At 34.4% G+C, this 27818-nt stretch overlaps 1 protein-coding gene across 1 annotated transcript in view; it reads left to right on the top strand.

Moving 5' to 3' along the window:
- Positions 1–27818, top strand: part of LOC129217386 (ubiquilin-1-like) — a 97073-nt gene that overhangs the window by 11202 nt on the left and 58053 nt on the right. The window contains exons 2-3 of the mRNA XM_054851685.1: positions 8415–8517; positions 14730–14776. Coding sequence (XP_054707660.1) covers positions 8415–8517; positions 14730–14776 — 150 coding nt within the window. The remainder of the gene's footprint in view (positions 1–8414; positions 8518–14729; positions 14777–27818) is intronic.

Below are 27818 nucleotides of genomic sequence, written 5' to 3'. Positions count from 1 at the left end.
GGCTCTCCTGAGATGCGCACCAGTGGGGGAGGAAGCCCTTCCCTAACCAAGATCAGCGAAGCAGAAAATTGGTTTCCCCCCGTCGGAGCTTCAATCTGCATGGAACGTTTTTGTAACCCTTTCCCTGTTTGGCGAGGATTTCTTGACCGAATGACTTGGACAGAAAAAAAGTTGCCAATATGATTTGAGAATTAGTTCAGCCAAAATACAAGATTTTTTAAAACTCGTTTAATTAATTTTGCCACTTTAAAGTATAAAAAAATGTTAGTTTATGTTTATTTATAAATTACTTATAAATTTAAATACATTGGTGAGACAGTTTGAAAAAAGAGCTATTTTAAAGATAAAATCTCGTAGGAGTGTGTTACGTTTTTCTTATTTCTTTTACTTCGAAGGATAAAAGTCGGAAATTTAAAATTAAATTGATACCTACAGTTATATTTTTGAATTGCTGAAAAAACGAATGACTCTAATGGTGTTCTTGTTTTGTGGAGAAAGATCAATAAAATTGCAAATTAAGCTAAAAAATAAAAGACAAAAATGACAATACAAGCATACATATCATTTTTGAATAAGAAAATTTAACAAATGTTCGTTTCAACAATTTCATAATATTAGAAGCTAAAAGAATATATGTGTAAGGATTATTATTAATAACTATTGCATACGAAATTTTCTAAAACAGAGAAAGTCTTCTATAAACATATATACATCGTTAAAGATTAAAGAACAAATTTTCAAAATATTATTTAACTGACAATGACTACAATAACTGTGACCCGTCATTCTCTCATTTTCTTACAAATTATTGTAAACTAAACTTAAGATACCAATTATATACTGATAGTAGGCAAAATCTGGTACTAATAATTACAATTTACAACAATGCTCCGAAGAAAAATGCACGTATTATGTGCAAAAATGCCATTTCCGTGCGCAACGGCAATTAAGTAACACTCTGGTGTACTTGGAAAATTTCCCTATTTGTATGAGTAAATTTTAATTAATCACACCTAATATTTTAATGTTACCTACATTAAAATATTAGACACATAAACCTACATCTGTCATATTCATGATTTTTTTTTATTTGGACATAAACTCGAAAGACGGATTATACGTTAATGCATATGCACATGTGCATATGCAGTCGCACATTTTTACTCTTTTTGTCGTTAGTAAATATAAATACATAAAAACGGCATTATTCCGGCAACATTTAAATAAATATATTATGGAAACAAAAAAAGGAAAAATCGTTTGTTTTTCCCTAGTCGCCAAAGATTTTTTTTTAGACAAATGAGTAAATGTACTTATAAATAAAATCGTCTGCGCATATTTTTATGTAGAAACTTAAAAGACTCTGAATTTCTCCTCCAAACACTTTTTAACTTTTGCGTGAAAATGAAAACAAATCTTATCTACAATAATTATTTCAAAGTGAAAACCATGGCTGCAGAGTCGGAGTCAATCTCATTTTGGGGTAAAAGAGTCAGATTCCGGAGTCGAAGGTTTTCAATTCAGACTCGGAATCGGTCATTCTCCCTTAAAGTCCGCAACTCTGCCATCGTTTGTGGAGTCGGACTTTTTTTTTGATAAAGGAGTCGGAGACGATGTGGAAGACTTTAAATTTCCAAAATTCGGAGTCTTTATTATAGTCTATTCGGGGCGGTTTTTTCGGAAGACTTTAAATTTCCAAATTTTCCCTCCGTATAAAATTTTTTACCAAAGCCACGGAGTTGGAGTCGTGGAGTCAGAGTTCGACTAATTTTCGAGTGCAGGAGTCGGATTCGGAGTCGACTGCCTTAAAATTCTAGGAGTCGGAGTCGGGAGTAGTTCATCAAGAGACATTTCCAACAAAATTTGTTTGAAGTAAATCCGCCTTTAAGTTTGGGATCTATATTGACTTTTAGTTTCACCGTAGGTGCTAATGCAAAAGGATTTGAACTGTTCAAAATTGAACGTAAAATTGTTCAAATCAAAAAGATATTATCTATACATGCTCCTCTTCAAAAACTTTTTCCTGCGAAGTTTGTTTGAAGCAAATTTGCCTCTAAGTTCGGAATTTATATTTGCTTTGAATTTCCCCTAGGCGCTAATGTTAAGTTTTATTGAACTGTTTAAAATTGAACGAAAAACTGTTCAAATCAAAAAATGAAACATGGGAAAGAGGTCTCTTCGCCGAGATCTTTCGAACAAAAAAAAATTGTTTGAATCGGATTATTCCCTCAAAAGTTATTAGGGGGAGACAGACAGATTCCTTCAAAAGTTATTAGGGGGGGGGGCAGACGGACCGACAGATATTTCCCCGTCTCAGTACCCTACTTTTCAATTTTTAATATTTATTTAATTATTTTATTTATTTATTTATTTATTAATTTTTTTTGACCTTTTTTTTTTTTTTTTTTTTGCGATATTTTGTAGATGTTTAAGCCAGCCTTCTTTCATGCCTTTTTTCATCTTTTCAAGTTTTACTGGGAAAGTAGGCTAAAAACTAAGTTGAACAGCGCTCAATGGTTAATTAAAAATTGTCTAAATATTTTGCATATTATAAGATTTTTTTCTGGAAGCGGACGGCAGGTAATTTTCGCTCGAGCGCTGTTTTGTCTTCAGGACGGCTGAAGCTGAAGGGGGGGGGGGGTATAGAAAGGTTTTAAGCTCAAATTAAACAAAAAAAAAAAAAAATAAAAAATAAATAAATAAATAAAACAATTTTTAAAAAATACAGCTCTTTTTCTCGACACTGATTATGATATTTGCTGTGCTTTTAGTGTACTAGTGATCGTATCTGTGACCTCTAGATATTCAAAGGTCAGAAAAGTCACCTATACTTTCACATTTTTGTTGTTAACAGGCTAACCTTATCTTCTCCACCAAAGGGGAGGTAGCTTTATTCAATAGTCCTACTTAGAGATTAAGCTGGAATGCTTCTAAAAGACAGATGAAAATGCATGAAGCTCTTTGTAAAAACATTTCCAGGAAGCAACGTATAGTTTCCGAGCACAAACCTTTTTCCTACTCGAAAAACCTTTTAAAGAATAAAGAATCAGGGGAATTAGATGCACCACCTGCTCCATCATAATTGTTTCTAATTCAACTTGCTTGTCCTATGCTGTATTATTCAGAACTGGATTAGTAACCACATGTTCCTTCAATATTGTAAAGATCAAGGGGGAAAAAATGTTATAGTTATACACAAACATTCATACTTTTACTTATATCGCTTTCCGAAAACAAAATTGACATAATGGGGGGGGGGGGAGATCAGCTTAGGAGAAAACCAATAAGGTTGTACGTAATGCTACTTTTAACTGATTTATTCTCAAATACTGAAATATGCGCATTTACTGTTTTTTTTTTTTTAGTCTAAATTAATACTGTATAGTTAAAGTACGAACAGTCTTCTCCTAGACTACGAAATTTTAATAAATCGTCACTGCTGATACCGTTTATACGTCACCAGACACCTTGCGAATTTTGTGACATCCTAGGTGCATGTATTGCAAGATAACGACCTAAAAATAAATTCCACTTATGTTTCATTTCTTTTCGCCAACAAAACTTTTACTGATAAAGCGGCAGAGATGTCAACCCCGGTGAAATTGAGATTGTTCGACATTCAAGGGGAGGAAAAAGCGCAGTTCATGCTTAGCGATAACTTTTCTCTTTTGCCAACCCTGTTTTAGGGTTGCTCAGTGCGCACTTCGAGTTTGCCCGGTACAGCTACCAATGATACTGTCCCAAGATTTGATGTACCAGCTTCTAACGAAATAGCGGGAAGTCAGCATGTGGTTGACCGAGTAGTGAATGCGTAAGGGCAGACGCAGACAACACCAACCACAAGCCACTAGGCGCAGGCGAAGATTCTCAATGACGACTATAAATCACTTGTGTAGTTCAGTACTTTCTCCTAAATTTCGTCTCTGATTGGATACTCGTCTGTCAATCAAGTCTGCCTAGCCCATGCCTTTTTGCTATTCCGTAAAATGATTTCCTTTAAAACGTTGGTCGAGTTCTAAAATAGATCTCAGTACCGCGGCACCTTAAGAACTGCAAGATGTATTTTTCATCCTTAGTCGCTTTGAGGCCTGTCCTTTGGCATCACTGGATTGGGTAGTTACTGACTAGTGTTCACTCTGGAAGAAAAAAAGGGCACTGTTCTCATAAAAAGGGCCTCATTCAAATTTGAACTTTAATTAAAAGAAACTCCAACTTTGTGTGTATCTGTAAGGTGCCATTGTCATATGATGTTTTGTTTCAGACTGTGAGGATTTATACCATAAAAAGGTAAGTTCTTTTTTTTAGAATTAAAAAAAATAAATAAATAAAACTCTCACGTCTGAAACGCTTTGTTTTCACAAAATCTTGAGGGTTTCTTGTAGTTTTTAACTTTATTTTTACTGTATGTAAATTAACTTTACAAAAATAGTACGGTTATTTTATTCTAAAAGTTAATTCTTATCGATGCCACGTATTATTTAGACATATTCTATAAACGTGCCTCCTTTAGGCACTGAATTTTTGAAAATAAGTTGACTCTAGCATTTTATAAAAATATGAAGGTGTTATTTTATGTAAAATATAATAGGTATATTGAAAGCATGTCTGAATAGCAAATTAATGTATGGTATTTTTGTATTGTTTATGCTAAGGATGGTTTTGTTGAGACATTTTTACTTTTCATACATCAAAATTTGAGTAACTAAACGTTTTTTTTGGCTGAAATAGTTATTGATTTTGGGGATGTGTTCCGCTTTAAACATAGCAATTTGAATCGCTTTGCTCTTTTTTAGCAGAGTATGAGAAAAGTTTATGTTCGATAAAATGCACGTTGGAGAATAGCTTTTATTTCTATTGGGACATATTTCATTTGTGAGATGTTATAGTTACTTGTTAATTTAAGCATTATAAATACTTTCTAGTAATTCTTTTTTGTGTACAAAAACTTTCTAGTTTCTGGTATTTTTTAAGCGTACATTAGCAATGTTTTTTGTTGTGGTTTTATGTTGTTTATATATATATATATTATATATATATATATTGTGTTCTGAAGTGCTTTGATTTGCGGTTTTTTTTATCTGAATTTTTCCTGTTGGCACAAAAAAAGCATCGCTAAGAACAATGAATGGACATATGTCATCATACATCGTTTTCTTGGCGACACTTTCTTGCCACCAACAGGAAAAAGTCGCCAAGGGTGGGGAATGTGACATTAGTTCCGTAGTCTACACCATGAGCCCCCCCCCATCCCGAGTCCTTTGTCTTTAGAAAAGGGGTTGCTTGACCCCAAATGCTATCTATTCTAAGCACATTTTCCGCTCTCCTGAGGAGCATATAGGTAATGCAGAAATTTGGCTTTTGGGTGTTTGTCAACATCCTTTTAAGTTATAAATTTGACTACTTATTTCATAAGAGTAAAAAACTCGAGGCATATCAAAATCTTCTGAATTCTAATGTAAGAACAGTATCAAATTACTGATCCCCCTACCCTAGATAAAAAGAAAAACTTCCTAGTAATCTGTATTATGCCATGAAGCCCTCAAATCAGAATACTACTTAAATTTGCGACATACGTCGCAGAACAAAATGGCCCAAGTTGCAGAACAATTGTGTTCAAATGTGAGAGGAAAACTCAAATTTTCTGTGAAATTTTCTGCAGAAAATCTGCAGTTTCTGCAGATTTTCGGAAAGCTCGCGAAAAATGTTGAATTTCATAAGCCATCCTGCAGACAGGTTTCTGCTGACATTTATGGCAGAAATTGGCAAAAACTCAAAAAATGACATAAATGCAATTTCTGACATACAATAGAAAATGTATACGAAAAATAATTAAATATTAACCCAAATACAATTTTATTTACAACACTATCATCATTCAAAATCAAATTTTACATTGTTTTCACACTGCAGCAGCCTGTAACAAAATACAAGTTTTGACGCTGTTTCTAAACCTAAAAATGTTCTCAATTTGTTGTGCACAAAGGAAAAATTTGAAAAGATTCTTTCAATCCCAGCAGAACTAGCTGGCATTATCATCAAAGAACAAGCAAGATTCACAAAACTTTCATGTATAGCACATTTTTTCAAACTGGACCACAATGCGGTAGCTGGAGTAGTTGTTACAACTTGATTGGAAAAATAGGTTTCGGGAAAAGGGGCCGATTTGTTTTGTAAAGCTATGGTATAAGGTACATAATCAGGGTTAATATTTTTGAGTAAAGTGCGGGCACTTTCTTCTTGATTACATGATAAATTTACTCCCAAATACTTTGGATGGAGCATATAGGCGAGTAAATGATTATCAGTAACTGCTTGATTAAATCTGTGCATCACTTCTTTCTCAAAAGCACACTCAAGAGCGTCTTCTTTTGTTAAACGAATCCCCAAACATGTGTTTGTTACAGTGTTTAACTTCTTTGTGAATCATCTGATTATTTATGATGGGAACAATACCTTTGTCATAAATATTATCTTCATGTTCTTCTAGTATTTGTAAATAATATGAGCGATTCTTCATGAAAGACTCGAAGTAGCCCACCTGGCTATTCCACCGTGTATTACAAGGTATGTGTGGTTTTACAGCTTTTGGGTACTCCTTTAGCCAAGCTCCTTGCCTGTGATGGTTTCTGAAATATTTCTGGACTGAAACCACATGTTTAATGAGAGAATCTGATGTGTAACAGATGGCGTTTCTTCTTCAATAATTTTCCTCAATAACGCCATCTTGTGTTCATTATGAGTTACTAAAGATAATAGTTTGCAGTCATATTTCGTTTCAAGCTCTATTATTGCGTTTTTCGCTAAATCAGCATAGTAAGTTGCAGTTTTTTTTTTCACTTTCTGTATTTACAGAATCACAAAACATGCATTCAGAACCAGTGTGAGTACAATTTGCAACAACGGGTTCATTATGGATATTACTCCATCCGTCTCGTATCAATGAAACTTTTTTTACCACTGATTTTCTTTTCAAGATGTAGTTGCAACTGACTATGTATTTTGTCTCGTAGATCATGCTTATAAATGATGGATTTTCACTCACCAAAAAAGGTATGTTACTTCTGTACAAGAACTTGGCAATTGCCTCATCCAAACCACCTTTTTCTTTTGAGTTTGTTTTCATAATAAAATTACTCAGAAAGCTTTGAATTCTAGAAAATCCAACTTCTGTAGACTCATTTTCTTGTCTTGATTTTTTAGGAAGAGGAATAATCTTGTTAATCACCAAATCACTATCACTTGATTCTATCGAAACTTGTATGTTAGAATCAGAAGCTTGCTGGTACGCATCACTAGTAGCACCATTACACTTTGTACGATGTTCTTTCATTCTGTAGGGTTTTGCACTCACAGTTTTTTTTACAGCTATTACATTCAACTACTAATTTATGATTGATTTCTTTCTGAATGAAAAATTCCCATATAGGATGAATTGGTCTACCACCTTTAGAACTCATGATTAAAAAAGCTTCACAGCATAGAGCAAACTGTACGCAAAACAAAATCTTTTTGTGCAAATAGCTCTTGGTTGATAGAAGAATGCTTACAAAAACAGAACGGCTTCCTTGATTGGTTAAATGAAAGGTGTATGTAAAACTGTTTCAACCAATGAAACTACATTTATGAGTCAGTGAATCTAACCAATTATATTATTTCTTATATACAGCAAAGTTGAAGACTGCGTTAGTACTTATATAATTGGATTATTAACTTTCCATAAAAATCAAGACGGGGAGGGGGGGGGGGGGACTCTTTGAGAATAGCTTTATTCAGTTATATTAAGTGTAAAATGACAAGTTCCTGAATTTTAGAGTTAAATGAAATAAAAAAAAATCTGCATTTATTTAAATATTTGATATATTACACTTAATATTATATTAAATGCAAACAAAATAATTATAAACAACAAACTGAAAAATTTGTTACTTACAACATTACAAGGCTAAAATTTCTAACGCTTAGTAATTTCAACTATGATAAATTTTACTTTGCTTTGGAAATGTCAGTCTTGTTATTTAACATGTTTTTACACTAATTAAATAACTATTATTAAGTTTTTGCAATGACGAAATGGAGTTATATTTTTTATTTTACTTAATTGCCTGTCATTAAGTAATTACTAGAGCTATTAAAAATGTTTTCTAGTTTTTGTCAGTTTCTACCAGTTTCTCCCTGTTTTTACTGGTTATAACCAGTTTCTGTCACTGGCAGGACAAAAATCAGTTTCTGCCGGCAAAAAGCAAACCCTGTCTGTGGCTTCATAAGTTTGTTGACTACTGATACTGAACCAAACTATCTAAATTAATGGGAACTTTAAAATGTTGCCTTTTAAAAATAGTTTGAAAATATTTGTAAATATTTTGCGAATTAATGGAATTTTTAAAAGGTAACATATTTGTTATATTAATTTTCAGCTGAAAAATGAAGCAGCAAAAGCATTCAAAATGCCTGTAGAGAAGGTGTGCTTGATTTATTCAGGGAAAGTTTTGAAAGATTCCGATGTACTATCTGCAATTAGTAAGTTAATATTTTTTCATCAAACTGTATATTAAGGTTGAACTTTTACATAAGTATTTTCTTTAAAAAAAAGTTGATTATTTTAACAAAAAAGTTTGTTTACTTCAGGAATTTAAACATTCTTACAAAAGTGACTAACAATTTACTATCACTTTGCAAAGAAGTGACTGTTTTTCGTTTCTGCTATTAGTTCAACAAAGTTTCCTTATGAATATAATTATAATAACATTTTGTATAATGTACTCTAGGTACTTGCATGTTTGTTTACAAAGAATCTTTTCATCCATTTTGTCATCTTGTTTTGATAATAAGGATATGATATAAAGGATGGAAAGATTACTTAATATAGCACAACATTGGCTCTTGGTTGAGAATAGGTTGTTAATTTAATCATTTTTGTAAATGTGATCAAATCCTTAAAATCTGCAATGAATTTTGGAAGAATTTTTGCTATAAAAAACTATTAAAGACTCTTAAATCCAGATAGAAACATAGGCAGATCTAGATAAAATTTAAGATTGTCTAAAACTGAAATAATTTCTAAAACATTATTTGCCAAAAATAAAAAGAAAAAAAAGAACAACACTGGGCCCCCTTCCGAGTCTTGTATAGCTTAGCTGCCAACCTTGAAATGCTAAGTTCAATGCCTGTTTGAGTATCGCTAACTAGTCGAAACTAGCATCTGGCATTTGTCACTCTCCAATTAAAAAAAAGTACAAAAAGTTTGTTAAATATCAAAATTGTCTGCAAACGGCATTTATGTGTTGGTTTATATTATCTGGCTCTGAACATAGGCCTAGTGTTTGCTTAAACATATGGAAATGAACGCTAGAAGAATGAACACCTAAAGATGGCTTAGTATTAGTACAGTAAACTCTTTGTGGAATGAAGTGACATGGTAACTGTGTCTAAGTGAACTTTGCAGATAAATTTCGCACAAAATGTGCAAAGATCGTTATTAGTTTTAAAAAAAGAATGATACTCACTCATACATTTAAACTGGCAATAGAAAACGATAAATGTATGTACAGAATGTTATTAAAGCTAGAAAATGATCACTTAATACTGCAAACGGACTAGACAATATATGTCTACGGATTATACATATACTGCAAATAGATCAACCACTGTAACAAACAAATTGAATGTTAAATGAAAAAAAAAAAAAATTCAAAATCCATCTGCATGTTTAAGACTATTAAACAAGCTTGTAGCTTGTCTTACAATGTTTGATATGCATTTTTTAAAAAATGTCACCACTTTTTTGCCACATGAAGTTTCTTTTTCAAATATGTAATAATTGTAGAATTACAGTTTGTTCAAAGTTAACTATTCTCTAAAATAACAATTCATTATTGTCTGTAGAATCTTACATCTATTTTTTAATTGCTTTTAACATTTTCCTTTTAACCTTAATTATCATCTGCATTCATACAGGGTTTCAAAAAACTTGGATTTTTTTTGAAAAAGACCAACCCAGCTGGTTTTTTTTGGGGGGGTTTTAATAAAAAAAAACCCCTTGTTTTTAAAGAATCATTTTAATAAAAATCTCCATTTAAATATTGTATCAAACTGCTGATTTTACTCAAATATAGTGTGAAAATATCAAAATTGAAGAAAACAAATACTTGAATTCAAGGGCGCCCATATGCAAAATTTTAAGGAGGGGGGGGGGGGGGGGAGAGGGGAGCTCAGATATTTCCCCCATGGTTTTGCAGGATATTTTCCCCGTAGAAACCAATTTCAGTACTGATTAGAGTTATTAAAATTTGACATTTTAATAATTTATTCATTAATTGTTGGAGAAGAAATGTTTTTAACGTTTTTTGCAAAGAAAAAAGCACTAAAATCAAGGAAGTTCTAATTTCAAGGGGGGGGGGGAGGTATGAGCCCCCACTTGGCCCCCCCATATGGATGCCCTTGCTTGAATTTCAAAGTAGTTTAATATTTATATGAACTATTTACCTCTATTCAAAAGTAAATTTGGTGAGTAACATTGAAAAAAAATTCCTTGTCATCCCAAAATACATTATATAGTATATTTTTTAGTTTGTTCTCACAAACTATAATTAAGTTTTAACATCCATTACTTTAAAAATCAATGACTCACGAAGTTGGAAATAAATATTTGCACAATATTGAAATTAGTAATCATTAAATCACATAAAAATATCTTAAATCTACAATAATACCGGAATATGTTGTAAATATTCAGGGGGTATTGTTAGTTAAGAATATGATGTAGTAATCACAGGCTTTTTTTCGACAAATTTTATGTGATCATTGTATTCTAACTTTTTCACTTGGGGACCTTGTAGTAAGCTGCTATTTGAAAAAAAAAAAAAAAGATACTGTCTTTATCAAAACGTTTTACTCAACAATGAAAAAAAAAAAAAAAAAAGATTGAAATAATTATTGCTTTTTTTTGTAAAGTTTTGCTAAGTATGTTTAAAAATTGAAACCCATATTACAATTTTACAAAAACTTAATGAATTGACCAGAAAGGAAGATGGCTATTTCTGGACTTAGTATTGATCAATATAGTTGATCAATATCCAGTGGACTCCCATAAGTGTTCGTACACCTACAACTTTCAATGAAATAGACCCCTATCCATTGGTTAGAATTAATATTTCAGAATAGGTATTTAATTATAAGATCTATGATCAATTTTTAACAAAACTACATGAAATTAAAAAAAAAAATATTAAAACTTAATTTTTTAAAAATCAAAAACCAAAAAGTGTTGGAAATTTTATCTCACAAAAGTCTTCTTACACTTTGAAAAATGCCTATATGTTATTGAATAATCTAACTTTTTATTAAGTTATGAATAAGTGGAATATCATACAGTATCAACAACACCTTTTAAACGTCTGGGAATAGATTTCTTTCTTTTCTTTTTTCGTAATTTCTAAGTAAATGTTCAACCACCACTTTGAAAGTCTTACTGTTTCTACCTCTATTTTCGTTTCAAAGCCGTATTTTCATAATCTAGCCTCCAGATATCTCTAAATATTTTACATTGAGTTCAAACCTGGAGATTGAGGGGGTATTTTCTAAACTTTAGGACAATTTTCGAGGACCTAGACGCAAACGTTGAACAACGTGTGCTTCTTATCGTTATCTTGATAAAAACAAACCTGTTTCTGATAACCAAATTTTAGGCTAAGAGTTTAAAATTGGTTTTTTAAAATAATTAAAGGAACAGCATGATTCATTATTTCATCAAAAAATTCCAAACTACCAAATCCTGATGCTGATATGCACCCTCACACCAGAACACCTTCACCGTCCTGATTAACTGATCCAACTACGTTCTTAGGATTAAGTTTCCTATTTTTTTTCTTCTATTTACAATTACACAACAATTTAACCAAAAATGTTGAATTCATATTTATCTGTAAGTAAGACGTAATTCCAATACGTTTTGAGCTTATTTACCATTGATTCTGCGACGAAAAGCGCAAGCTATCTGTTTTTCGCACAACCAAGAAAATTTCTGCTGGAAAAGGTTCCATTTAATCCAACTAACCAGAGAACTTGGCGAACAATGTTAAGTGAAAATTAAATGTAAAATGTTTCATTTAACTCTGCAGAAACTTTTACAGCACTCAAATGTGTATTTTTTCATAAATTTTTTAACTTTAAATCTCCGATCACGTTTTGTCAACTTTGCTGGTTGATCTTTTATTCCCTTGTTTTTGGTCCGATTCTTTTCTTTAAAGCATTTTATCAGGCATTTTACTATAGAATAGAATAAATTATCTAATTTAGAGACATTTCAAGCCAATTTACCGCTACTGTGAGGAAAAAATTCAAATTTCGAATGGTGTTGTTGTTGTTTTTTACGAATACTAGCCATTTCAAAGTAATAAGCACAATAAAAAGGAAAAATAAACAAAACATTAAAGCCAAATGACTTTTAAGGGTCAACACAATGCAAGAATAATAAAAAAATATGCAAAAATGATAATTTTAATCATGAATTTATTCGAAAATATTTGAATGTATGATGACTTTTGTGGTGTGTTATTTCTTTGTCTTTCGTTTTTTGACCCATTTCAAAAAGAAGATCCATTAATATTTCAGGGTTCGTATGGGTCATGGAAATCCTGGAAAGTCATGGGAAAAAAATAAGCAAATTTCAGACCTGGAAAAGTCATGGAAAATTGAAATTTTCATTTAAAGTCATGGAAATTTATTTAAAGTCATGGAAAAATGTCCTGGCCAAAGAGAAAGTAACAGTAGCTAAAAGAGCATTAGAAACCTAGAGTGATTTAACAGTATTGAACATATAAAAGCTAATAAAACTGGAAAATTTCAAAAACAAATTTGAATTTTGAAATCTCATTGCATTCACTTCTGTAGCAGCCGCTCGTCTTTTGACGCAATGTGATTTTACTGCTTGGACACTGAGCTTGAATTTACCTTTATTTTCAACACTTCTAATATTTTATATTCTGTAGTTGCAAATTTGCACGTTCTTGATTTTGCCACGCGCATGTAAAAAACGCAATTTAATTTCATACGAATTCATTTCCATCACTCGTGAAAACTTTACTATTAAATTTGTCAGAGTTTATCTTAATTTGTTGAAGGTTTTAGAAAATAAAGATATTTAGTCAGGTGACAGAAAACAGAAATAGGGGAATTCTAATACTCTAAATTGGTAGTGCTCTACTTACGGCACGCAAAAATAATCCATGTGACCTGCTGCTGCGTTCAATATCAGGAATCAAACACTATGTTATGGAATTTCTGAACCTATTAATTTATATGCATTTGAAAATGGACAAATAAACAAACAAGAACATTTGAATGAGAAGATTTATTCACTTCTGAATTTTTTATTTAAATAAATATCTGGTTTAGAAACATGAATTTACTAAAGAATGCAGCTTTACTTTAAAGAACCAAAAGAAACTGTCAAGTTATGTGGATGATTAAATGCACTGTTGACACTAAAAGACAATCTTTGAAGCAAATTTATTGAAGCTTATGACTCAACCTTTGTCCCATTCATTTTTATCCTGCCTGTTAATAAGAAAATTATGAGACATTTCAGCATCATTATATTCCATTCACTGTATTTTTAATTTACTTAAATTTATATGATGTAAAGAAATAAGAATAGTTTAGTGTTTTAGGTTTACACTTATACTTTTTCCATCACAAGTTTCTAAGAGGTAGTGGCATTCAAGTAACAGTTTTGCTAATGCTCATTTTCAAAAAATGGCAAGTTTGGCTTTAAATAGTACTGTTCTCTTTATGTAACAAGGTCATGAAAAGTTTTATGAAGTCATGAAAAAGTCTTGGAAAAGTCATGGAATTTTTTCATCCGAATAGAGTATGAACCCTGATATTTTGAAAAAACTACTGGGTTGTATTTAGAATGACATAGAAATGATGTGAAAAAATATTAGACTTCATATTCGAATTCAGTTTCGCTTTATTTTGGTTTTACTAAAAAATTTCAAAGTGTACGCACACTTTTGGGTGCCACTGTACTTACTTTGTTTCCAGAGTGAATGTTTTCAATATGTGCAGCAAATTCTAAAAAATCCCTCTTTACTGAGACTGGGGTTTTTCAAGTGAGCACACCCATAAAAACCCACTGTATCAGTAAACTTTTTTTTTTTAATTTTTATTTTTTTAAATTTATTTATTTATTTTATTTATATTTTTTTTTTTGGGCCGTGCCTGGTTTGGCGAATTTTGCATTCATGCATAGTTGCCAAAACTGAATGCAACAGCTTTCATCCAGGTTGGTTTTAAGCCATTTTATCCCTCATCATATAGATGGCTGGCCAAAACTCATACAAACTTGCTCATGCCCCGTAACTAGGTTATTCCTTGGCAACCTTTGGGGCTATGATTCCTCCTTTGTGGGGGAATAAAGGTTAAATGTACTTTCTTAGTAAAAACTTTCTTTGTATAAGAAAAGGGTGCCTGTTTAGAAACATCTTTTTATATAATTTCAAATGCAAAATACCATTTGTAAAAAACTAACATTTTGTTTTGTCAATTCTTAATTTACTGTCCTCTAATTGTTAAAGCATGTGATGTGTAGACAAATATCTGAAGTAAAAGGATGTTCCTTTGTTATTCATCCATTTCCTATGATATGCAAACCTTTATTTTATTAATATTTTAATTGTTAATTAATTACATGCATTGATTATTGTTTTCAATATTTGAATATTTTTTAGGCATTGAAGATGGTCACATTTTACATCTAATTGTCAAGACAAATGTGGTATGTTTTCAGTAAATTTATTACTTGAAATTTTGATACATAATGGATTTTAATATTACTCTAGATGCATATGGTACAGCAGAGCAAGGGCGGATACAGGATTTCATTTTTGGAGGGGGGGGGGGGGTCATGTTCAAGAATGTTCTTACGATAATTTCCTAGAACTTAGGTTTTTTCTTTTGGTGTCAACAAAAAGCACTAAAAGAGCCATTAGCTGGATGACAACTTAATTAATTTCGTAGGAAAATAGTTAAGAAGTGTTATTTCAAATTGCTAGTTAAATTGAATTGCAATAGAATTTAAGAAATTACAGAAACCATATCCATTTTTTAAAATTAAATATGTAAGCATGTTATATTAGCAATCTTAACAGAGAGAGATATAAAAAAAAAAAAAATCCAGCACTGTTTTGAGCTCTAAAGATTTTTTTTTCACAAAAAAAAATCATAATGACTTAGCAAAAACAGGGTGGCGACAGATCAGGGAAATCAGGGAGATCAGGGAAAAGTCAGGGAACTTTATTAATCAGGGAAATATCGGGGAATTTTGAAAAAAATTACAAAAAATCAGGGAAAATTGATTTTATGAAGAAAAAAAAATTGTTTTTTTGCTTTACAAAATTAAGTACTCTGATTCCCTAAGCATTTTCTGCCAATTATCTGTTCAAAAAAAAAAAAGTAAATTTAAGGAGGTGCGATTATACACTGCTACATATTTGTGCAACTTTTTTCCTCAACGTCAAAGTATTGAATCTTACTTATTAACCACAGGATGATCTTTCTAAGATTGTTTCTGTGTCTGTTAGGTTGTTTATTTTACCTAGGCTTGAAATTTCCTTTCACGCTTTCAATGCTACGTAAAATAAACAACCGTAGAGGCAAAGAGGAAGCTTTCATTAATGCCTTAGCTTCTTTGCTTTTATTCCATAGTTTTGAAGTTATTAGCGTACTGTAATCACGATTTCAAGAAAAAATCTTGGTTTTTGAATTAATACTGATAAAAGTTTAAAAGTTATTACTTCTTCGCGCTTTTAATTTAATTGCAAAAATGAACTTTCAATTAAAAAAACTTTGATTTTTGCCGTTATACTACTTGTTGTCGCTGCAGATTATAAAGGTTTTCTTTTCTTCAGACTTAAATGATTCTTTTATTTTGTAACCAAGTTGTATTCTTCTTTTATAAATTTTGAAATTAACTAATTGCTTTTTTTTCTTGCATTTCAAAGTTGTTTGTTACAAAGCAATCAAAGATTTTTTTTCGTTACATACTGAAATCATTTGAAATAGAGTTAATTTGTGTACTTAAGTAAATATCTTTATTTTTAATTGTTAAAATGTTGTATTCATTCATTAAAACCTATGTTCTTGATTAGAGAAAAGCTCCCTATGAATGGATGTCAAATGATTTCATCTGTTTTGCATAAATATGTCAGTTAGATAAGAATAACTTTATTACTTCTATTCGTTCACTATTACTTGTTACTATTGCAACAATTATTATACTGTTTGAAAATTTAGTTCGAAATAATTTCAATTACTTTTTTGTTCTATCATAAATACACATATGTTTTTAAGAGTGATTTTAATCATTTCTTAAAATTCTTATGTTACATGGTTTCTGGAAGTAAAGTTTTTTTTCTTTTTTATATTTTCTATTATCTTTCCATGTAGAAAAATTTAATATACTGTTTTGTAGGGTTTTTTTCCAAAAAAAATTAACTTGATATGTTTTTTTTTCAACCATTTTATTAAAAAAAGTAGCATTTTTTAAAAATATATCTTTAGTTCAACAACTTTACACAACTTAAAACGTTTAAAATACTGCATTTTATGCAAACATACAATGGATTTCAAGTAGAGCGAAGAAAGAAAACCATTATCATTGGTAATGTAAATCAGGGAAATTTGGTGAACTTAATCAGGGAAAAGTCAGGGAACTTTTTTTCACAGTTCCTGTCGCCTCATTACAGTTTACAATACTGGTTATTGATATCTTTTGCTCTAAGTGAATTTAACAATAGTCTTCGTACAAAAAAAAAAAAAAAAAAAAAAAAAAAAAAAACATATAGGTACAAAAGTAAACAAAAGTATTGTACAGTTTATAATACAAATTCTTGTCGCACACAAGATTGTCAAAGCATTGATAAATGTCAATTTTTCCAGTAAGGCAAAGGAGACGGTTATCAAATCAATCGCAGATAATCCACACATCCATTTTGTGTGCAGAAAAATATAAAATAATAACACAAAATGCGGTGAAAATCAAACTAAAAATTAAATATCATATGAATATAATTCGGACATTGACAAATACTCACCGACCGATTCTTTTCAATAGCAGAAAAATCGGAGGTGGACGAAGACGTCGCAGCCCCCGATTCTGATGCAGGAACTCCGGATCCATCGGTTTCGTGTTTATCTGTTTTTTGTAACTTTTCAAAAAAAGACAGCAAAGTTTTGTCACCCGAACGCTTTATTGCTTTTTGGGTGGTCCTTTCTTGACAAACGCAGCTTTCTTCAGCACAGTTTCCGTCTGAATTTACGAGAACTCTCGTATAACGAGGTTTCGCTACACGAAACTAAAATTTTACATTACTTGCACGACACTGATTCCAAAACACTGATTAAAACTAAATAACTATTTACATGACATTAAAAAAATAAAATCAGCACGAACAAAAACGATACACCTAAAAATCACAATCACAAAAGAAGAGAGTAGTTATCTACATAGACTTTACATAAAATATTTACACACTCAAATATTTATCAATTGAATCGATGCCTACAGCACAGGAAATAGTTTTACAATAGCAGTCGTTAGTTAAATTTGTTGTATAAAAAGCAATCGGCGGGCGCCAGACACTTTGCTACTTTTTTTCATTTGACTGGCGCCTGAGGATGGCTCAAAGCAAAGAATGACTCAAGCAAATATACTATTTTACTGTCGACACCTTTTATACTTATGTTTATGTAAATAGAAAAGTGACATGTAATACCCCCCAAAAAAAAGGAATTCAAAATTTATTTACTCGGTATTTGTCTCGGTCAGGTTTTCTTTCCTTTTTTTTTCAAGCGGTTATTTTACCTACTCAAATTCAATAAACCTTATAACATATTGCAAAGCAATGTCGCAGATTGGGAGGGGACCTCACAACCCCATGACCCCCCCTTCCCCTTTTTTGTATCCACCCATTCGTACAATGCCCCAAAAATTTAATTCAAAATTTTTTCTTTTCAAGCAAGCATTCATATATTGTCGTGGGTTGGGGGGGGGGGGGTCATGACCCCCATGACCCCCTTCCTTGTATCCACCACTGCTGCAGAGGTGGATCCAGGTTTTATTTTCCAGGTCACGTAGCATACATTTAATTTAGAAGTATTTGATCATTGAAGCAAAATAACTAGTCAAAATATTGACAGCAAATTCTGCCGGGGCGTAAAATGAGTCTTCAAGGTTAAACATTTCACACTCTCCGTGGAACTGATTTCAGCTCCCATTTCTATCTCGCACCCTCACAGTAATTCTCTAGTCATCAAGCACTGGCAGGTAGGTGATTCTGCCCACCCCCTCCCTCAGACAGTTGAGAGCAAATGCTCATTTCTCATAGTAGATGGTAAGATAAGGTGGGGGAGCTGGTGGAGGGTTAGGCTTCCTCTCAGGTGCTGGTATACATTTTTCAGTAAAGGAATTTCTGAGAAGGCCAACTTTCTGATGCAATTTTTTTTGAGTAGACCCCTTTTATCATATTTGTAAAGGGCTACTTTTACGATGCCGAATTTTGTGAAAGGGAGGCAAGGGGTCCCAAATTGGGTCTAAATGGACCTTTTGTAATAATGGTTTTGGAAGTTAAAATCATTACTTTATTAAACAATTTAGTTACATTGTTTTTATTTTTCAACCTCACTTTAACACTAAATCTATGTTAAGACTTAGGAACTTAAATGGATATGTATTCTAGGTCTTTTAAGCAGAAGAGAAAAGCTTTTTTTCTTCTAACTAGGATTTTGTTTTTTTGTTGCAAATATGATCTATTATAAACTACTAGCAGTACCCTCACAGCGATTCCCGTGCTAAAAATTTAATAGAAGTCCGTTGAATAAAAAAAATTGGCGCCCCCTCCCCCTCTGATGTGAAATGATCATTTTTCTTTGTATAAAATGCGTACACACCTTTTCAAAAAAAAAAAAAAAAAAAAAAATTTAAGTTTCTGTGGAACTTGAAACTTTTTGTCAAATCATTAAATTAGATTTACAGTTGCTTTAAAACTCTATTTTGCGAGTGAAGCGGTTTTTATTACAGTTTAAAATATTTCGCCAAATAAACAAAAAAATGCATCAAATAATATCTTTCAAATGTAAAAATAATTCCGCAACTCAATTGTTTATCACAAAACTTGCCCAGCAACCACGCTATCATAATCGATTCGTTTAACAAAAAAAAAAAAAAAAATCCCGTGGAACATTCAAAAATCGTCGTCAGAAAAAAAAAATGTCATACATTTCACTCGGATAAAAACAAATCAAAAGTTTCTTTTCTTTTAAAACAAATCGCCGAAACAATGAATTACATTAACGGTTGCCTTAAAACAATAATCCTAGACTGAACTGCTCAGTGCCTAACGTGCCAAGCGACCACGCTACAGGGACCCAGCACTTTTGCGAGTGAAGCGGATGTTTTTTCTTTGGCAATAATAAATATTTCGCCAAACAAACAAAAATTTATAAAATCACATTAACAGTAGCTTTCAAATCTTTATATTGTTACAAATCCTGTAAATAGTAATTATTGTAGCAACGTAACCTGTAAATAGTTTCCCGTAATGAATATACAACCCCTTAACATATGGCTAAAGTATACAACCCCCTATTCTTTTTTTCTTATTTCATTCACTGATTTTATCAATGGAAGTGTAGTTGTAGAACGTTGTAGCATTTTCTGGAATATTTGAGAGATTTCTTTTCGGTGTATTTAAGCCGTTAGCGATGGATAAACAGTTTAGTTTCGATTGAGGATTTCGAACTGAGAGTGTATATTTGCTCTGTTTATAGCGAGGCATTTCGCTGTGTTGTTTTCGTATTTGGAAGTAAATATGTGTGTAAACGTTGAGTTTACGGTGTTGTGTGATAATTGCTTAATTGCTGATGAATAATTTAGCAGTTGTTGAAGATCTTTCCTGTACATAGTGTAAATAAATTTCCTGTGTTTTTATCAAGAACTGTGTCTTCATTTCAAGAAAGTGGAAGTCGCACCGAATCCGTTACAATTTGGCGCCCAACGTGGGGCTTCTTCTGGACTTTCTTGGAGTAAGTGTGACTTTGGACATTTTTTTCATAAAGACTTTTTGAATTTGGACTTTATTTTTATGGTGATTACTCGCGCAATGGATGAACAATTAAAACAACTTCTTGACGCAATCAACTCTGTAAAAAATGATATGGCGACTAACCAAGAACAATTAAAAAATGATATGGCGACTAACCAAGAACAATTAAAAAATGAATTGGCGACTAACCAAGAACAGTTAAATAGTGATTTAACTGCTAAAATTACTACAAGTCAAAATGAAATAAAAAGTGACCTAACGTCGATGAAAACCATGATGGAGAATCAACTAACCGCCATGGGAGATAAAGTTGATGCTCTGGAAGAAAAATTTGATACTGTGGAAGAGCGTATCGCCAATGTGGAAAATAAGTTTGAAGAAGAAGACAAGAAATTTACTTCATTTAAGGAAGAAATAATTAAAGACATGGAATGGAGATTGGCGACCGCGGAAAGCAGTTCTGTACAGTTTGGCGCTCCCACATCTGTTGCTCGACCGTCCATTAAACTGGCCACATTTGATGGGAAAAGTTCGTGGCAGGTATACAAGACCCAATTCATGATAGTGGCGGAAGCGAACGGATGGGACTCTGCTACCAAGGCCTGCCATCTTGCAGCATCCCTGAGAGGTGACGCAGTGGACATTCTTCAGACCCTTCCGGACAGCCAGCGCCTGGATTTCGCCGCCCTCACATCTGCGTTGGAGCTTCACTTCGGTGAGAAGTGCCAGAAAGATTTCAGCCGACTCCAGTTGAAGTCCCGTTTCCAGAAAACCGGGGAAACCCTGCAAGAGCTAGCGGCGGACGTCGACAGACTGTCTCATCTTGCTTTTTGCGACTGTCCTGCGGATGTTCGAGACAACCTGGCACTCAACTACTACATCGACGGGGTTCGAGATCCGGAAATCCAGAAAGCTCTACGGATGGCGGATGTCAAAGACCTGAATTCTGCCATTGTGTATGCGATGAGATACGAGGCCGCCCAAGAAGCAACCCGTGTGGATCGCCATCTAATCCGGACTCAAGAAGCTGATGAGTCTGATTCCAGGTCGTCCCACCTCGCTGAACTTGAGAGACAACTCGGTGACTTGACAAGACATTTGAGCAGCATAACAGCCCAAAAGAAACAAGAGCAGAAGTGCTGGAAATGCGGTAGTGAAGGACACCTGCGAAGGAGTTGTTCGGCTCGCCAAGCTAGGCGAGGGAAGGAAATCACCACCACTAAAGCTCTGCAGATTTCCTCTTCTAGTAGTGGCAGTGATGGACTTTTCATTTACGCACATGTAAATGGGAACCCCTGCAGACTGATTGTTGACACTGGAGCCAATGTGACAATCATTAGGACAGATGTGGCTCGTGAATTTGGATTGAAACTGCTGTGGACATCGCCACGCGTAAGTCTCCAGACTGTGACAGGTGACAAAATTGAGATTGACGGTAAAGTGGACTTGGAAATAGTGTTTGGGAATGCCACCTACCGTCATACGGCATTCGTCGCTAATATCACGGACCCCTTCATTCTCGGATTGGACTTTTTGAAGAAATATGACTTCACTCTCGACTTCAAGACTAATGAGCTGCACTCGATGAGAGAAGACATAGCCGTTTTCCCTGCAGAAAGTGATGTAAAATCCGCTCATCAAATAATAGCCCAAACAGATTTATCGATTCCCTCAAGGTCAGAATCATTAATACCTGGCTCCCTTGAAGAAAGCAATAGTTTTCGATTTGGACTCATTGAATACCCTAACCTAAGCAATAGCCTAAAAGGAGTGCTGGTAGCATCTACGCTTGTGGACCTTTCTAAGGATGTAATTCCTGTGAGGGTCGCCAACGTGAGTGAAAGGCCAAGGAATATCCGAAAAGGTGAAGTGTTGGCAACTTGTACTCCAGTAAACTGCATCATTAGAATAATCAATTCCCCCGAGACTGTGTCTTCCGAGTCCTTGACATCGAAGTTAATTGGGAGTGCGCCGTTATCGAAAGATCAAAGAACTGCTGCGGAACAATTGGTGGATGACTTCAAGCATCTGTTTTCATCTACATCGGAGGATGTTGGCCGTACGAATTTAACGCAGCATAGGATTTACACTGGAGAACACCCCCCTATTAAACAGCATCCAAGACGACTACCGCTCGCCAAGAAGGAAGAGGTTGAGACCCTCCTGAAAGAGATGAAGGAGAATGATGTAATCGAACCTTCATCCAGTCCCTGTGCTTCTCCCATCGTCTTAGTTCGAAAGAAAGATGGCTCCACCAGATTTTGTGTCGATTACCGACGGCTGAATGAAATCACCAAGAAAGACAGTTACCCTCTTCCACGGATAGACGACACCTTGGACACTCTTTCCGGACACAAGTGGTTTTCGACCCTGGACTTGAAGAGCGGCTACTGGCAGGTTGAGATGCACCCTGATGACCGAGAGAAGACAGCATTTACAACTGGACAAGGCTTATGGCAGTTTAAAGTGATGCCCTTCGGCCTCTGCAATGCACCAGCTACGTTCGAGCGTCTTATGGAGACAGTGTTAAGAGGACTTTCCTACGAATCCTGTCTGGTCTACTTAGACGATATCATCATCGTGGGACGCAGTTTCGAAGAACATCTGGCAAATCTTAGGAAGGTGCTGCAAAAGCTTAAGGAAGCCAATCTGAAGTTAAGTCCGTCCAAATGTAATTTGTTCCGCCGGGAAGTGAACTATCTTGGTCACATCATCTCTTCTGAGGGTGTGCAAACCGATCCAGAGAAGGTATCTGCGGTCAATAGTTGGAGTCGTCCCGAAAACACCCATCAGCTGCGAAGTTTCCTGGGGCTCTGCACGTACTATAGGAAGTTTGTGAAGGGTTTTTCCAACATTGCAAGACCTTTGCATAAGCTGACGGAGAGCAAGCAAAAGTTTGAATGGTCCAAAGAATGCGAAGATGCATTTCTACGACTGAAGGAGGCTTTAACATCAACGCCTATCCTCGCCTATCCTCAGCCTGAAAAATCCTTCATCCTAGACACTGATGCGAGCAACGAGGGCATCGGAGCTGTTTTATCCCAAGAAATTGACGGAAATGAACATGTCATCGCTTACTGGAGCAAATGCTTATCAAAGTCGGAGGGGAATTACTGCGTCACCAGAAAGGAGTTACTGGCCATAGTAAAAGCTGTAGAACACTTCCATCATTACCTTTACGGCCGAAAATTTCTGCTTCGGACAGATCATGCCTCATTAACTTGGCTTTTGAACTTCAAAAATCCGGAAGGTCAGATAGCCAGATGGATACAGCGGCTCCAGGAATATGACATGGAGATCAAGCATCGAAAAGGGTTATCTCACGGTAATGCTGACGCTTTATCAAGGAGACCCTGTCCTGAGAACTGCCACTATTGTTCCGAATCGAGAAACAGTATGGAACGACTAGCCCTACCGCCTATCAGGTGACAGTGACTCCAATATCATCAGAACCTGATCCATGGAGTGACGACCAAGTTCGAAAAGATCAACTTGAAGACCCCGACATAAAACCAATATTGGAGTTCATGGAAAGTGACAGTCGGCGACCTAGCTGGCAGGACGTTTCCATCTTCAGTCCTGCAACAAAAAGATAGTGGGCTTTATGGAACTCGCTCCATTTACGGAACGGCGTGCTACACCGAAAATGGGAATCTGACGACGGCAAAACATCTAGGTGGCAGTTACTACTTCCCCGATCAAGGATTTCAGATGTTCTGAAAGAAATACATAGTAGTGCGACTGGAGGACATTTTGGTGTCTTGAAAACCCTCAATAAAGTTCGGGAGCGCTTCTTCTGGAGTAAGGCGAAGGATGACGTGGAGAAGTGGTGCCATTCTTGTGACGCCTGTGCTGCTCGTAAAGGACCGAAGAAGAGAAGCAGAGGGAAGCTACATCTGTACAACGTTGGAGCTCCTTTCGAACGAATTGGGATCGACATCCTGGGTCCTCTACGAAGAACTGCTGATGGGAACAAATACATTCTTGTTTCCATCGACTACTTCACCAAATGGCCGGAGGCATATCCCATTCCAGATCAAGAGGCTACCACCGTAGCAGAGACTTTAGTCCAACATTGGATCTCGAGATACGGAACACCTTTGCAGATTCATTCCGATCAAGGGAGGAATTTCATCTCTGCTGTGTTTAAGGGCCTATGTCAAATTCTCGGAATTGAGAAAACTAGGACAACACCACTACACCCACAATCGGACGGCATGGTGGAGAGATTTAACCACACAATCCTGAACAATCTCTCGCTTATGGTATCCAGAAATCAACAGGATTGGGACAAGAAGCTACCTTTGTTCCTGCTGGCCTACCGCAGTGCTGTCCACGAGACTACCGGATATGCCCCATCTCAGATGCTCTTCGGACGAGAGCTTCGGCTACCTTGTGATCTCGTCTTCGGTCGTCCTCCGGATGCGCCTGCATCGCCGGAGGAGTACATCCAGGATCTTCAGGCCCGGTTGGAAGACGTTCATAACTTCGCACGAGAGCGAATCAACATCGCGGCGGAGAAGATGAAGACCCGATACGACACAAGGTCTACTGGACATGAATTCAACGAAGGCGACAAGGTTTGGTTATGGAATCCCATCCGACGGAAAGGTCTTTCACCCAAATTGCAGTCGCATTGGGATGGACCCTACAAAGTCCTTAACCGACTGAATGACGTCGTAGTGAGGATCCAAAAATCACCTAATGCAAAACCTAGGGTTGTACATTATGATCGGTTAGCCCCATACTATGGCCATAGTTCATGAGCATTACGTAAACAACCATGGTTGATAACATAAAAGTTGTAGATAATTTTGCTTTTAATGTTTAGTAATATTTCTTGTTATTATTGTGTTTCCTATGCATTATTGGTTATTATTTAATGTGTGTATTTGTGAACATGTGATAGAAGTTTGGCACCCTTTCTGGGGATTGTACTGCCCGGGACGTGCAGTCCTTAGGAAGGGGGCAATGTTACAAATCCTGTAAATAGTAATTATTGTAGCAACGTAACCTGTAAATAGTTTCCCGTAATGAATATACAACCCCTTAACATATGGCTAAAGTATACAACCCCTATTCTTTTTTCTTATTTCATTCACTGATTTTATCAATGGAAGTGTAGTTGTAGAACGTTGTAGCATTTTCTGGAATATTTGAGAGATTTCTTTTCGGTGTATTTAAGCCGTTAGCGATGGATAAACAGTTTAGTTTCGATTGAGGATTTCGAACTGAGAGTGTGTATTTGCTCTGTTTATAGCGAGGCATTTCGCTGTGTTGTTTTCGTATTTGGAAGTAAATACGTGTGTAAACGTTGAGTTTACGGTGTTGTGTGATAATTGCTTAATTGCTGATGAATAATTTAGCAGTTGTTGAAGATCTTTCCTGTACATAGTGTAAATAAATTTCCTGTGTTTTTATCAAGAACTGTGTCTTCATTTCAAGAAAGTGGAAGTCGCACCGAATCCGTTACAATATATTAAGAGCTGTGTTGCCCGGCTTTGTTCAGTCTACCTTGAGAACAAAAATTGTGTCAAGTGACATACATTCAACAATTAATTAAAAGAAAAAATTAATAACTACCAGAATAAATTAAATAAAAGAAAAAAAAACACCATGCAAAATTACCTTTCCAAACAATGACGGCAGATATTAAAATACTTTAAAGAAATTAAAATGCAAAAGATGGGATTTTAAAAGCGTAACCGTGGAAACATGAAATAAAATAAGTTTAAGAAAACAGATGCAAAATAAGGAAATACACAATGGATTCAAAAAGCGTAACCATGGAAACGCAAAAATAAAATGGTTGACAACCTGAATAAAAATTACATATTTCGAAATTGATTTAAAAACGCTTGTAACTTTTTTCCTTTGAAGATAAAAACTAATTTTTCCGACCATAGGTCGAGAGAGATCTGGAGTAAAAAATCTTTTTCCAATGCTGTCAAAAAGAAAACTGTGGGACAATTCCTTCACTTTTGATATATAGATTTAATGAAGAAAATAGTGCCTAAATTTCAGCTAAGCCTAAAAAAGTTCGAGCTAAAAACGCAAATTACTCACACCGTAATTAAGTTAGAGCATTGAAATAAATTGTTTAGAACGCAGAAAATTCTACCCTTTTTAACGATATATAATATTAATATGTGCAAGTAATTTTTCACCCCTTTAATAGCCAATAATAGGCATTTTACGTGAAATTTGAGCTTAAATTTAATTAAAAAAAGGACTATTAATTGGATTTTTTCGAATTATAGCCTATGTTACTCAGTAGGAAAGCACCTTTCATAAAGTGAAAGAATTTTTCAAATAGGCGGAGTGGTTCTGGAGATTACCTTGAACATATAAACACACAAAAATCCACCCTCTCTCTTTATAATATTAGTAAAGATTATTTAATCCTTGTGGTTTCTCAAAGCAAGAATGATTGAGAAAACCTAAACTGAAATTATATCTTTATATCTTCAGGAATTTGGAAAGTTAATACAGAGAAATTTTGTTACAACAAATACCAATACAAGGAAATTTCCATTTCAACAAAATAAATTTTTGTCCTAATTTAATTGCTATTACACTGCTTGGATTCTATTGCAACGAAATAATTTCCGTTGCGGCAAACAAAATTTGTGGTGCTCCCTTGAAGTTCGTCGTAACAGGATTTCACTGTAGTTTCAACTCTGTAGATTAAACTAAGAAAATCGTTTTGTAATTCTTAACCCTCCTGGTGGTGAGCCCGAATATATTCAGAATTATTTTTATATTAAAAGCAGCAGGCTACAAATACAGTTGGCTCTCTGTTTAACGACGCTCTATTTAACGACTTTCTCTATTTAACAACGGCTTTTCACGGTCCCAGATGGTCCGCTGTAGTGTTAAAAGCATTCTATTTAATGACGATTTCTACTTAAGGACGATTTTTTGTGGTCCCTTGAAAGTCGTTAAACAGAGAGTCAACTGTATGTTCGAAAACTTTTTCGTACTGAAAATGGCAAGCTATGAATATATTCGTAGCAGCTTTTTCGCTTCCTCTGCAGTCACTCCAGCATGTTAATCAGAGGTGTGGCAGAGTCCCTATTAACTTGAATGGGAGGCATGTTGCTGTTCGACATTGACAATAGGTGGTTTGTAGAACCTTGGAATTTTAAAGACAAAACAGAAAGCCAAAAAATGAACTTGAAATTGTTCCCAGTAAAGTACAGATTTTCCCATCAATTATTGCAAAGGGGGGTTTATTTTGTGTTTCAAATTCAATCTTTCTTTTTCAACTTTCTTTTATTCTAAGAGCATGGCAAAAAGAACACTAATGCATACTTGCCAACTCTACTGTTTTTAACGGGAGACTCCACTTTTTTTTGCTTAAATCTCCCGATTTTCCATTTTTTACGATTTTCTCCTGTTTTTTCAGTCAATCATCAAAAAGTTTCACTTTCTTCTCAATAGATGGCGCCCTTTTTAAGTCTACCAATGTCAGGGAATAAGAACTTTTCCAATTAATAACTCATTTAGTAAAAATTAATTTTTTAGAAGCTTTCCACATTGCATGTTCAACGAAGCACGTGCTTTGCCGAAAATTGCAGCAGATTTCAATTCTTTTGCATCTTGAAACTATTTCAATTATTTTGAATGTTTGAAGTTATTTAAACATGTGCTACCCTATACCTACTTATTTTATATAGTATTTTCATTATATATTGATTTCCTTTTTTTCTCTTT

Source organism: Uloborus diversus, chromosome 1 (assembly GCF_026930045.1).
Source record: "Uloborus diversus isolate 005 chromosome 1, Udiv.v.3.1, whole genome shotgun sequence".
NCBI lineage: Eukaryota > Metazoa > Arthropoda > Arachnida > Araneae > Uloboridae > Uloborus > Uloborus diversus.
The sequence above is the reverse complement of the archived record's forward strand: the minus strand, read 5'-3'. Positions and strand labels throughout refer to the sequence as shown.